General features: G+C 38.5%; 1 protein-coding gene across 1 annotated transcript in view; it reads left to right on the top strand.

The window, feature by feature from the left end:
* The window catches only part of PLXDC2 (plexin domain containing 2), a 438,689-nt gene extending 424,941 nt beyond the window's left edge, over nucleotides 1-13,748 (top strand). Inside the window, exon 14 of the mRNA XM_079773569.1 lies at nucleotides 3,522-13,748. Within this exon, the coding sequence (XP_079629695.1) occupies nucleotides 3,522-3,638 (117 nt within the window). The 3' untranslated portion in view covers nucleotides 3,639-13,748. The remainder of the gene's footprint in view (nucleotides 1-3,521) is intronic.
* The last annotated feature ends 232 nt before the right edge of the window (nucleotides 13,749-13,980 follow it).

Genomic DNA, 13,980 nt, shown 5'->3' with positions numbered 1-13,980 from the left:
AATTTTTATTGATAGTCTTGCTGGATATAGTATTCTTGGATTCAGTCCTTTGCTTTGCAACACTTTGTATACCTCCTTCCATTCACTTCTAGCTTGTTGTGTTTCTGATGAGTAATCATTTGACAATCTGATGGGTGTTCCTTTGTAGGTAACTCTCTGTCTCTCTCTTGCCGCCTTTAGGATTCTCTCTTTATCATTTATATTTGCCATTGAAATTATGACATGTCTTGGTGTGGGTCTTTTGGGGTTGATCCTGCTTGGGACTCTCTTTACTTGCGTAACTTTTATCTTTCCCATATCCGGGAAGTTTTCTGTCATTATTTCTTCAAATAGATTTTCTAAACCCTGCTGCTCTTCTTGTCCTTCTGGCAGCCCTATTATACGCATGTTACTTCGTTTCATGTTGTCCCGAAGCTCCCTTAGGCTTTCCTCCTGCTTTTTAATTTTTTTCTCCAATTGCTGTTCAGCTTGAGCTTGTTTCTGTACTTGATCTTCTAACTCACTAATTCGGTCCTCTGCTTCTTGTAGTCTACTGTTGAAACTTTCCATGGTGTTTTTGATTGTAGCTATATCACTCTTCATTTCTTCCTGATTCTTGCATAAGTTGTTGATTTTCTCATCCATCCATTGTATAAATTCCACGACCATTACTCTGAACTCCTTTTCGGTCATGTTGCAAGCTTCAGTTTCACTAATTTCCTTTCTTGGCGACTCCACATTTTCTTTCCTCTGTGAGATATTTCGTTTCCCCATTCTGGCTATTACCAGAAAGCTCAAGTTTCCATTTGCGTGGACCTGGGCCGTGTGCTGTGGGGACTTCGCTCCACCCGAGTTTCACTGGAGTGCTCTGACACTAGGACGTGTGGTTGCCTTTGGTTGGTGGGAACCAGACTTGCCCAGGGTCAGTGTCCCCAGTGTTCTGTGTGGTCTCGTGTGCACACTTGGAATCAGGGGCCCTGTCTGCACCACACTGTTGGTATGCGCCGAAAATGAGATCCTTAGGATGTGCCAGGAGTCAGAGTTTCCCTGTGTCTGCACCAAGACTCGAGTGTCAAAGTCTCTGTTGCCTTGTGAGGTTTCTCGTTGAGAATCAGGGTCCCTGTGTGTGCATGCACCAACAATTGGGGTCGCTAGCTCTTAGTGTGAATGCGCTGTGAGTCAGGGATTCCAGGCAGCTGTGTCCGGCGTGCCAAATTCCCTGAAGTGGAGCTGCGTCCTGTGTGTGCTCTCTCTACTGAGCCAAACCGGCTAGAGCGCACATTCTTAAAATCCTGAAGGTGAGCTGACTCTGTGGTGCACTCTCCCAAAGTCCCGGAAGGGGGGCGGAGTCCGTCCTGCGCGCCAACTTCCCCGAAGGGAAGCCCTTCTGTGCACGCTCTAAGATTCCCAGAAGGGGGAGCTGTGACCCGCAAGCCAAATTCCCCGAAGGGGAGCCCTCTGTGCGCACTGACAGATTTCCCGACCGGGAGCTGCTTCTGTCCCGTGCCGCGCCAAATTCCCTAGTGGGGAGCGCGTCCCTGCGCAAAGCTCGGCAGCTTGGGCGAGGGGCGGGTCTATCAGTTACTGCGCTCTCGGCGTGACTGTGAGTGCTCAGCAGCTTGGGGGAGGGGCGGGTCTATCAGTTACTATGGCGCTCGCGCGCCTGCGAGGAGGGGGATAGGCTCTTTGATTCACGGAAATCTGCCGGGAAGTCTGGATTCTTGTTGTCTGTTGGTCTGAAGCTGTGATAGCAGTTCTCTGTCCCCAGTGGCTGCAGGGTACTGGTTTGTGTCAGAAGCCAGGATCCGCGTCTCAGGCAGCTCTGTTTCCCAAGATGGCATGGTCTCCGCGTCCGCACCAGCCGCTGAGAAGTGTCCGCTTTGTGCGCGGGGCTGCGCCATCTAGGACTGCCCAGTTAGGGAGCCCCTTGGAAGACGTGCAGAATCTAACTGACCCTAGCTCACACACACACGCACACCACACACGTCTACACTCTCCTCTATGGGTTCCTCACTCGCACTCTCTCCCTACCTTCCAGCCGGTCGCCATCTTTTTTGAAGTCTCGCTTTGTGTATTTCTAACGATGATGATTTTTAGTTCCAACAGAGACACACTATTTTTTAACCTACCTCTCTTGGTTTTAACTTGTTCTTTTGAAAAATATGAATAATTCAGTTCCACTTACATCATGGACTTAATCAGCTAACACATGTAAAGCATTCTGACCACATAATGTTACATAGACAGTACATAATATTATTAGAAGGCAAAAATGTAATTACCTTGATTGGTATTTTTCCAGAAAGTAGAACTAATACTCATTCATACCTTCTACAGCCATTAATCATTGACATTGGAATATAATTGGCAAATCTAGAAAGCTGCCAAATGCCAGGATATCTACACTAATATTTAACATTTTTTCACATTGAAATTCTTTAAGTAGAAATAAACTTCCTTTAATATTTATCATCTTATTTACTGTAAAATTGCAGACATAATAAAAAGACTAATAGTTTCTAGTGTTATTGTGACCATAAGATGTATTTTAGTGTTTGTTTGATGGATGGAGTACTGGGGAGACATGCAGTCCTTTGACTATAGAAATAACCTGTATTTTAGGACTAGTGACCATATGGGCAATTATTTAGCTCATGGGCTCACGATGGTTCATGACCTTCAATGCTGGATTCAGTTTTCAGGGCATGACATCTGTTAATCTTCAAGTACAAAAAGGAATGTATGTGAATTCTCAGCTTAATAAATAATTTCTTAAGATACTAAGTGGCCAAAACCAGTTTGGCTCAGTGGATAGAGCGTCGGCCTGCGGACTCAAGGGTCCCAGGTTCGATTCCGGTCAAGGGCACTTACCTTGGTTGCGGGCACATCCCCAGTGGGGGGTGCGCAGGAGGCAGCTGATCAATGTTTCTCTCTCATCGATGTTTCTAACTCTCTATCCCTCTCCCTTCCTCTCTGTAAAAAAATCAATAAAATATATTTTTTTAAAAAAAGATACTAAGTGGTTTTCCTTTTAGTTTATTTGCCAGAAAATCTAGCACCTAATTTGAAGTACACTTCTAAGTACCCTGCAGAATTTTATGGCCTTAAGTTTTGAGTAAGTTAATTAATGAAATGAAGTGATGTCATTATTGACTTCTAGAGAAGAGAAAATGTCAGTGGCTACATATTAAGAAGACTTTTTTTTCTACTACAGTTCATTTTTGCCTAGTTATAATTGGGCATTTGTAGGATCTTTTAGACATAAATACGCATAAGACATAAAGCTTACCTTTGAGAAGCTCTAAATCTGATGGGGGTAGTATGGCAAATGCCTGTCACCTAAGAGGGGCTGATGGTACCATAATGGAAATTCAGTCATGGGGCTTTGTGGGTATATAATTCCAGCTGTGGTGGTAATAAGAGATAATTTCACATATTGCTAAATTTAATTCAGAAGTTAATCTAAACTATTTGGCAAATATGTTTTTCTTCTGATGTTATCATCACCCTGGTGTTCATTGTTTGCTCATGTTCTCTTTTAGAGACGCCCAAGCAGATGGCCTGCGATGAAGTTTCGAAGAGGTTCTGGCCACCCTGCCTATGCTGAAGTTGAACCAGTGGGAGAGAAGGAAGGTTTTATTGTGTCAGAGCAGTGCTAAGATTTCTAGGACAGAACAGCACCAGTGCTGGCTTACAGGTGTTAAGACTAAAACTTTTCCTATACCGTTAAGACAAAAAAACAAACAAACACACACATACACACACACACACAAGGAGCCCTAAGCTGCTGTAGCCTGAAGGAAACAAGATTTTTGGACCAGCCCAGCCCAGGAAGGGTAAAAGAAAAACTAAAACTTATACAAGGCACCATTGACCACTGAACATAGAATTCCTTTGAGGATGGCATCTATAGTTCACCCAGAACATCTCGTGTGGACTTCCCAGAATTATGACAATATTACAGTGCCATCGGCTTAGGTGCAGGGTTGCAAAGGGATCGAGAACAAAAACACTGACAACCAAGCTTTAGTTCACAAAGGATCTACACCTTTGGTTCATATATTCTTCTCTGATGTCTCAAAGATAACTGTGTTCCAAAGCCTGAACCCTTCCATCCAAAAGAGCAATGATGAATGTCACGATTGCTGAGAAAAACAGCTCACGCAGGAACAAAAACAAACACAAAATAAGGGATTTTCTATCTTTTCATCAGACGTGTGGCCAAAGGATTGTGTTTTTCTGGTCTACATCCACCTGTTCCAACAGGTTCGTTACTTTATAGGATGAACCTTTTATCTGTGCAGGAGGTTTAAACTATGCTTCCCCTTCCTTGTTAATGAATGCCCTTTTATGGGCTGTGACAGAATTTCCAACCTGTTAGCTAAGGATTAGGAAAGAGGGAGTAGCAAATGAGGCTTTCTGTTCTCGCTCCTCAGAATAAAACTTCTGATTTGCTTTACGAAGCATTGCCTCCATTTCCCAACTGTGAAGTCCTATGAAGCCGCAGTGGCTCTTGGCTGAAGGAAACAAAAGGATGAGTAGTTCCTTAATCATTTTTCAAACAAAAGTGTTAAGGGATTCTAAGTATATGGGTATTTTTTACTTTTTGCCGTTTCAGTACTAAAGGCCCATTTCATTGTCGATTCCCTTCTACGAAGCCATTCAAGTCAGCATATCCCTGGTGATAAAAGAATGAAAGAACCCTGCTGAATCATACAGTAATTTTCTTTAAAGCACATAGTAGTTACATAAATATATATAAATATATTTTTGTTTATAACTAACACAAGGCAGGCTCTTGTGACTCTAAGAGTGCATTTTTGTCATCAAGACAAAACAAATGCAAGATGCATTACTGCATACTTCCATAGAGTTGTAAAATAATCCTTAATATTAGAATATTTTTATGTCACTTAGCAAAAGTGGTTCAATTGGTTGCAATGCCAATCATTGTCCTGCCTATTTGAGCCACCCTTTCATTCATATCGACCCCTTCCCTCCCTGGCTAAATAAACCAGATGCCCAACACTCCTTAAATGGAGCTGTCATTTGCCCTGTAATGAAAATCCAGATCTTGAAATTTCCCCCTGAATGAAAATAGGAGGAGGAACGTGGCTAATATCTATATACTGAGCTCCTAAAGTTTAAAATTAAGGTACTGTGTATACAACTTCATCACATCTTGACCCATGAAACTTACATCCTGTGCCAAGAAGCTGTTGGTTTTAATAGGGTACAATGTCTACCATTTGCAGATTCTGGTATCAAGAAGCAGAGATCTCTTAAATAGCACTTTACTAACAACTTAACGTCTTGTACAGTATCTACATTGAATGACAGCAGCTCACTAACGATATCATTTATCTACACAACTGTCTGATGTAAACTAGTGCCATTTTCCATCACATGCAGTTTGTTTTACATTTTTAAGTACCTGTTGAGGGTGGTAATTTTTTCCTAAGTACTTAGTTAATAATTGCAAAAAAGTTTGACAGACAAGGTGATTGAAGGATGTGATGACAATCTCTCTGCCGTAGCTTCGTTCAGTTTATATGAACTATCCCAACTTGTTTTTTTGGGGAGTAGGTTTGATCAGATAGCGATAACCAAATGACTTGCCAATGTAACTGGTGCAACTGGTATTCTACAAAGACATAAGGGACACTTAGACGATTCCTTTTGGGATAAGATGATGCTTCTTTCACTAGCTTTTGTGGTAGGCGTGGCTTCTCACAGCAGTTGATTGACAGTTATAGAAATACTGCCTATATATCCAACTTCTTACACAACTCTTTGAAATAGTAATGTTATCTTTATACTCTCCCATCTTCCGTTTATTATTCAAGAGAATCAGCAATTCTGTAGAAAAACAGAAAAATTGTTCAGTGAACTAAAGCACCAAGTGATAGATACAACTTTTTGGAAGGAAAAAGGCTGCTGAAGTGTGGGAAAGCTTCCTAACAGAACTAAGAGTTAAAGGTGGTGAGATGTTTCTGTTGCATATGAATCCTTTAGTGGTAAGGGGAAAGGCTGGCTGAATCCCTTTTTTCATGGAACTTTCTATCTATTTTATATGTCTCTGTTTCCTTCTTGGTGACCATTTATTGAAACAAAAGAGCAAACATACACGAAGTTTCGGGAAATTCAGAATAGATGCTGGTACTTTGAACTGTACATATATAATATATTAGAAAGGACACATCTGTACCCTGCTTAATAAACTATGAACATAGAGAGAGAATAACAATTTTAAAAATTAAAAGTAGCAAAGGAATACATGCAAACTTCTGCAGAAATCAAGTGAATGGTACTATCCAGGGAGTTAGTTGTTTCATCTTCATTATTTGTAGAAATAATATTCAATGATTAGATAAAAGTATTAAAATTCAAGAAAAATACTTTATGTCAGCCAGATAGCAGTGACCACAATGTTGCTTTGTTTATAAAGGGTTTGGACTTCCAGATATATTAACAAATAGAAAACTAAAGATACATGATAACCTACAATTTGCCCCCGTTATTATTTTAGCTCAAGATACCTAGGGCCTTTGCTAATCTGTCACATGTAGCTTCTAGAGCTGGCTGTCCAATCTTATATTCCCTAGCCCCGTGGTCGGCAAACTGCGGCTCGCGAGCCACATGCGGCTCTTTGGCCCCTTGAGTGTGGCTCTTCCACAAAATACCACGGCCTGGGCGAGTCTATTTTGAAGAAGTGGCGTTAGAAGAAGTTTAAGTTTAAAAAATGTGTCTCTCAAAAGAAATTTCAATCGTTGTACTGTTGATATTTGGCTCCGTTGACTAATGAGTTTGCTGACCAATGCCCTAGACAAATGTGGTTATTTGAATGTAAATTAATTAACATTAAATAAATATTCAGTTCTTCACTCACACTAGTCACATTCAAGTGCTCAATAGCCACATGTGGCTTATGGCTACTATATTAGACAATACAGAACATCCCCATCGTCACAGAAATTCTATTATATGATGCTATAGAGATCTTTCCTTCCAGTCTCCCCCCCCCCTCCTTGAGGAAAAAGGAGGAGGATAGAAAAGATTTAGTAGTTCTTAGCTAAACTAAGCATTTTTATTTCAGAGAGGCATGATGGAATAATGGAAAAAAAAAAAAACAGCTGACACAGCTTTGAGTGTCCACTATGTTATTTTGGCAAAATCACTTTAACCTCCATGAGTCACAGTTTGCAATTTGGGAAAATAAAAATATTTGCATCCTATCTTTCCTGTAAGATGATTATTATGCAGATTGACTAAATGTACAGATGTACAGACTTTTAAAACTATATGTCAATGCAACCCAAATAAAGCACAGCTCTTGGTTCAGTACCAGCATACATTTGCATGCAGAGGAAGAAAAGTTCATCAATCCACAAAGCATTCAAAGACAATCAGATCAATACATTTCTTGAAAAACTGCCAAAGGAGAATACATTCAACCCAGATACAAATTACTTAAGTTTCTTTTTTCCCATCTTAATATTTTCTCTTACTAATTCCTCTACATGACTTCTCTCCCAACCATCTGTCCTCTCCCACACCAAAGGCCTCTATGTTCATACTTCAACCGGCTCACTTCCTTATTAAGTAGAGTTATTAGCATCTCTAGTTTCTTCTAATTCCCCAGTTTATTCTTCACAGCAAAGGGAGGCCTAGGAGCTGACCAGCAGCCTTCTCTTTAGGAGGAAATACCTCAAACGCAAATAACTTTAAATATATTTTTTTTTATCCCTGTAACACAAATGTAAGGGGTTGTCACATTAAAATATAAATATGTGGAACTTAATTTTAATTGTAAAAATTTGCAAATTAAGACTATATATTGCATAAAAGGAATAAAATTAATTTAAATTATGCTAATATGCAGATAATACATTTTCTCAGATTAGTATAATTTATTAAGTTGTTGGCAAAAAAAAAAAATATTTGTTATTTCCTCATTCTGAAGAAGTATAAATTTGGTGATGCTCCTAGGACCTATTGTATATTTGAGAAAAAGTTTTGCTATAAGCCATGTTATGGTTCAAGACACATCCATTCCATGATAAGAAATGAATATTTAAATAAGATTAACTGAAAAAAATATATCCTGTGGTTATGGTTTCTCCCTCCTGTAAAATGTTATTTTGTTCTGTATTTCTTCAGATATTTTATTACTTCATGTGCTTTACTAATTTCAAAAGATTGCTCTTGCTTTTTCTTTCTCATCCCTGCCCCCACTCTTGGCATGCGCATCTGATGCCAGAATCATGGGAGGTCACCTAATTCAACTTTTTCATTTCACAGATAAGAAAAGTGAGTCCAAGAGAGAAAGTAATTTTCACATTGTCATAACTAGGTCTTGAACCTGAAACTCCTGTCAGGTTATTTTTGTTCCAGTTCTCCTTGACTATACTCCTTGGTCAGCATGTAAGGTCAACCAAGCAGCTCAGAAGGCACAGTCCTTCTAAAAGCTAGCTTTTTGTATGACTGTCTGCTCTGTCCTGTAGAACAGTGGACCAGTCTTCCTCTATCACGTTGCTGTTTTAAGAATGGCGCCATTTTAATAACAGCCTGTGGTTTCAAGTTCTAGCTATTACAGGGTCTTTGTTTGGGTTTTCCCGTTCTTCCCCCCTCCACACTCCTACCTGTTACTATCTAAGTTAACAGTGCTATTTCTCTTCTGCCATTTAAAGTTTTTCTGCTTTTGTTTGATTTCTTCCCCAATGTACCTGAAAATGAATGATATTCATAGTATCATTTATATAATCACAATTTTTATTTGTTTTCTAAACTGAATTTTTTTGTCCTAAGAAGTTTCTTGGTTTTTTGGTTTTTTTTAGCACATATTATGAGGTCTGCAGCATTACCTATTACATTTACACTCATATTACATTGTGTTTGTAAAGCACTTTACATTTTAAACAGCACTTTCATTCATTCCTTTATTTGTTTATTCATTTAACCACTCCATCAACTTAAATATTTATTGAAGATCTTGTGGCATATAGTAATAAATACAAATAGTGATAATTGTTTGTAGTATGGTAAAATCCTCAAACACAATTTGGCAAGAAGTATAACCAATATTATCTTTCTATCCAATTCCAATTTCCTATTCTACTTAGATAAGGAACTATCAAATATTTGCCTGAAGAATGTTTATGAAAAATGGGACATCATTGCACTCACATCTGTGCTGTTTGCTTTATTTTAAATAATCTGTTAATTTCATTAATGAAAAGAAAATTATATATTCAAAGTTGTCCTGGACACAGGAGAACTTTCCAGGACATTTGAATTCTTTCTGACTAAGCATAGTAGTTCACCTTCTTGCACCATTAACTGTGGCATTGTTTTAAATCATCAACAGCATATTTTTTAAGATATTCCAGAAGCACCAGTGTATCAAAGAAGCATTTGCACCTCAGGTGTGTGTGGCTCTTTGTCATTTATTAGACCATCTCAAGTGTTTTCAACTTCAGCACTGTTGACACTTTGGGACTCATTCTTCTTTGTTGGGGAGTGGGGGTGGAAGTTCTCCCAAGCATTGTAGGTTGTTTGTCAGTTTCCAGAGCTTCTATGCTTCTATTGACTACTGGTATATACCAGGAGTCTTTCCCTTTCCTCTCCTCCCCTCTCCTCCCCTCTCCTCCCCTCTCCTCCCCTCCCCTCTCCTCTCCTCCCCTCTCCTCTCCTCTCCTCTCCTCTCCTCTCCTCTCCTCTCCTCTCCTCTCCTCTCCTCTCCTCTCCTCTCCTCTCTTCTCTCTCTCTCTCTCTCTCTCTCTCTCTCTCAACAATGCAGTTGTGACAACTAATGTCCCTTGGAGGGATTGGGAAATCTACTGAATTAGCTAGTGAGCAAAATATATCAGGATAAAAAAAAAAGAAATTTTCTGTTTCCCTTATCACTTAATGTTTATCATAGATAGGTTTTTATTTACAAAAAGACTTGGAATCATAAACTCTGCATTAGACGGGACTGCAAAAAGTCACTAATTCAGCCACAACTCAACATCATATCCTTATCTATTTCTCCATCTCTTGACTTTACAAATGTTTTAGGAGAAGATTAGTTATCTCTGAAACTTGGTAGCTAGAGATAAGACTGTTTGACAGTTATGTTTACTGCTATAACAGCTACTGTGGTGCTATTTGCTTCAGTTTGTGGACTTACTGTAGTATCTCAGAAACTAGTATCTCAGAGACTTTGCTTTGAGGAGTTTTCCTTTGGTCACTTCACACATCTACAAATCTTGTTCCTTCATCTTTGCCTTCAAAACATGCAGAGAAGTTGAAGTTTGGTTTCTAATTTTAAGTATATCTGGATGAGCTTTCTATTTCTGATACTGATTTTTTTTTTAATTTTTTTTTTTTGGTCCTTCTGTGAGGACAAAAAAGAAAACAAAACAAAAACAAAACATTTGACTGTCCCAAGTAGCTGAAAATTGGGAGTTTCAGGTCAGGCCAAAGTTTTTACTAATTTGATGTGCCTTATGTCAGTTTTCCTGTAGGGTCATTAATTTCTTATGTATAAATCTGAATCCCATCCATTTGTACTTGTGTCTCTTCTGCACCAATTAAAATACCTGGAAAATTTATACAAAGTCAGCCTCCTGGTATTCCCACAAATAACAACAAACCTCCAACTGGAATATCATGTTTCCCTTTATTTCTTTGCTGAAAGACCAACCCAGACTTTGAAAGCATTCATAATTATTGACTACAAGTTGCTAGTATGGACACACAATTGAAAGCCTTCATTGCAAAGTCTAAGGGTATAGAATACTGACAAGTGAACTCTCATAAGACAATCATGGAAATCAGAAAACCATAACCGAGGAGAGCCTCAAGTGTATATATAATTTTTTACTCTACTACTGTTATATCAGGCAATATGGTGTTACTTAACATTTTGATTAAGTGGATATTCAATTTCAAATTAAATTGTAATACAATTGCCTAGTTATTGCCTCACATAACTTTTAAACTATTTAGTGCCCACTGTTCTCACAATGATTATTGCAAAGAAGTAAGGTTGTAATTATGAAAGTCAAGTTACCTAATTTTTTGAATCAATTCTCCATAGAAGTTTATGAATTACATCATCATTGGCTTCTCAATGTTAATTCTTGTTAATTTCCAGATCACTGTCTACACTGAAAGATTTATGTTTCTTTAAATCCAGAACAAAAGGCTGGAAAAAATAATACAGACCATATGCTAGTATGCTTCTTTTTCTAATTTCTAAGATTTATTAGCATTTAAGAATTACTAAAAGAAATTATCTCCTAAGGAATTACAGTAAAAATTTTTGATGTGCCATGTTGATTTTTAAACATAGTCTTTCAGTCCCCAAGCATTATAATACTATGTATTTATAACTCTTATTCATCACCCAGCTAAAAACCTGTTGTGCCTATGGAATAGACACATAGCATGAAACTAATTTTAGAAGTTTGCTATGTGGGGAGAGATATAAACATAGGAGTGGGTGGATGGGGATCATTCAGAAAATAAATAAATATCAAAATATGCCACCCAAGCAGAGTTTTCAACTTCTTCAGAGCAAGGTGCAAATAAATATTCAATTAGGAACAGCTCAAATTTAGGTCATTCAGATACTGGAACACAGATCCTGCAAATTATGCTAGAAACACATGGCATACAGAAAGCAAAGGATGCCCCTAGCTCATCTAAAACTCAACCATCGCCTGCCTGTACTTCTATGGCACCAATTATAAATTGCTGAGGCCTTTGCTGTAGGGAATTGGGTTACTTATGGTCAGGGAATAACCAAAAAGAGACTTGTATTTATCTTCCTGTGACTTACAAGGAATGTTCTTTGGCTCCCTTATCCCAGGGACCACTAGGGAGCCCACCATACACAGGCAATAAGATGCAATGAAAACAGAAGTAACTTTTCGGAGGAAAAGTAAGAAAGGGCACTTTCAGCTATGACCCCTAGCTGGATCTCTATGAAGTTTGACCATCGCAGGACCCAGACTCAAGGAATATTGTCTAGACATTGTAGTCGAGTCTAAGTCATCATTTTAAAGGTGTTTGAACAAAAATACACTCATTTTGTCATATTAGTAGCAGGGCAATAAATTCTCAAATTAAGTGTCCTCCACCAGGCTACTCTGAAAATACCATTATGTGAAATCAGAGCTTCTCTTGCTAAGAAATGTTAAAATCATTTTAGGGAAATGAATTAAGTTTCTTTAGACACAGACATTTTGTATATATTATAACTAAATCCTGGGATGCCTGTCTGACAGGGGACAGTTTTTTCAGAGGTTGTTCAAAACAAACCTTTCATTTGCCTCATTTGAGGTATTTGGACAGTGCCTAGGAAGTACATTATTTTCAGGAGGAAAAAAGACAGCCTTTTTTGCATGCCAGCTGGGATCATGGGAACTCCCAATGCCAGGAATTTACTACTGTTTCTGGTAATTCTGCTTATAGTAATTTGAAATGTTGAAGTGTGAAAGGAAAAGTTGGACACCCAGGGGGCTGTCTGTGTTTTATGCCAGTTGCACCAGCACACAGAATATTTGTAAATGCCTTTCGAAGTGGGGATAATTGTCCCCTTTGTCAGGATCACAAAGCCCACTGTGGTGCTGCTGAGAGAGAACACTGCGGGGCAAAGCTGACCTTCTAAACTCAGTCAGCCTCAAACAAGAGGAAAGACTGTGTGGGTGAGCACAGCACATTGCAAGCTAGGTTCTCACTGTTTTCCATCAAATCAAGGACATGTTTTTCAGGTGAAGGTTAATTTTGCAGAGGTTTTCCAAAACTTAATTTAATACGGTGGTTGGAAAACTGTGCATTTTGAAGTTACTCCAGTCCTCTGGGCATCATTTTTGTTTCCTTTTCTATGTTAATAAGACATTCCAAGGCTGAATTCTTCATGAAAAAAGAACGTACGCATATGCCACAATGACCTCATGCTTGATGTACCTGAACCTGCAAATGTAAAAATGATTGTATCTAAATTTGCACTAATGGTGTCTGATAGCAGAAGAGGTGTGATCTCTATTGAAATCCACTGTTTAAATTCCGTAATTCAGATGCTACATACTTCTGCAAGCTTCTTGATTATTTTCGCTGTAAGAAAAATTATCTAAGTTTGAATGTATTTCCTTATAGTTCATTAATTTGCTATCTAAAGATCCCTATGATTGCAATAATTCATTAAGTATTCTTCACACGGCTTCTTAAGTCAAGTTTTTCTATAGTTCTTCTGGTTCTACTTACACTGCATGGGAAATCTTTTTTCCCCCCTAGTAATAATTTTGTAAGAAAGCCAGTGTATCTTTCGACCACCATTGTGACAGAATTAATCTTTAAAGGTCTGGAAGCAGGTGGTGACCAAATGTTACCTGTGTTCTCTCTGTTGAATGCTATCTTCAGAATTAAATCATGTTTTGTTTTGTTTTGTTTTCAGTTGAAGTCAACAAATTTGGGATTTTAGAAAGGGGAGAAGGGAACAATTTGTGTAATACTGCTGTCATATTTAACTACATATTAAAAACAATAAATGATCATTTTGTTTTAATTTCTTAAATATGTTTACCCTTGTCTTTCAACATGTTTTTGTTTCATTTCCACCTTTAGTTTTAGAAACATTTTACCTATTGCAGAAGACAATCAGTGAAGTGTCCAGAGCTACAGGATAATAACACAACAGGAAATCCTTTTTCTTCTAAGCCTGTCCAAGTGAGGGTACTGATAGCAACTAGAATGAACTGTAGAAAAGGAAGGACCTAGAATGGCATAGATGCAAATGTGTGGAGACTTGACCCCTGTCCACAACCCACAGAGCTCAAATGCTGAGTTCTTCTGGATCAGAGAAGTGAGATTTTAGCTGCCAGTTTAAATCCTAATACTGAAATAAGTCAGGGTGTTTCGGTTCAGCTTTTGCCTCTGTCACTCGTCTGGGTTTAGGAGCTCCAATGAGTTTTCAAATGAATTATTGAAGTTGCTCAACTATTCCATCCCCTT

This window comes from Cnephaeus nilssonii (assembly GCF_951640355.1).
Source record: "Cnephaeus nilssonii genome assembly, chromosome: 1".
Classification (NCBI taxonomy): Eukaryota; Metazoa; Chordata; class Mammalia; order Chiroptera; family Vespertilionidae; genus Cnephaeus; species Cnephaeus nilssonii.
The sequence above is the reverse complement of the archived record's forward strand: the minus strand, read 5'-3'. Positions and strand labels throughout refer to the sequence as shown.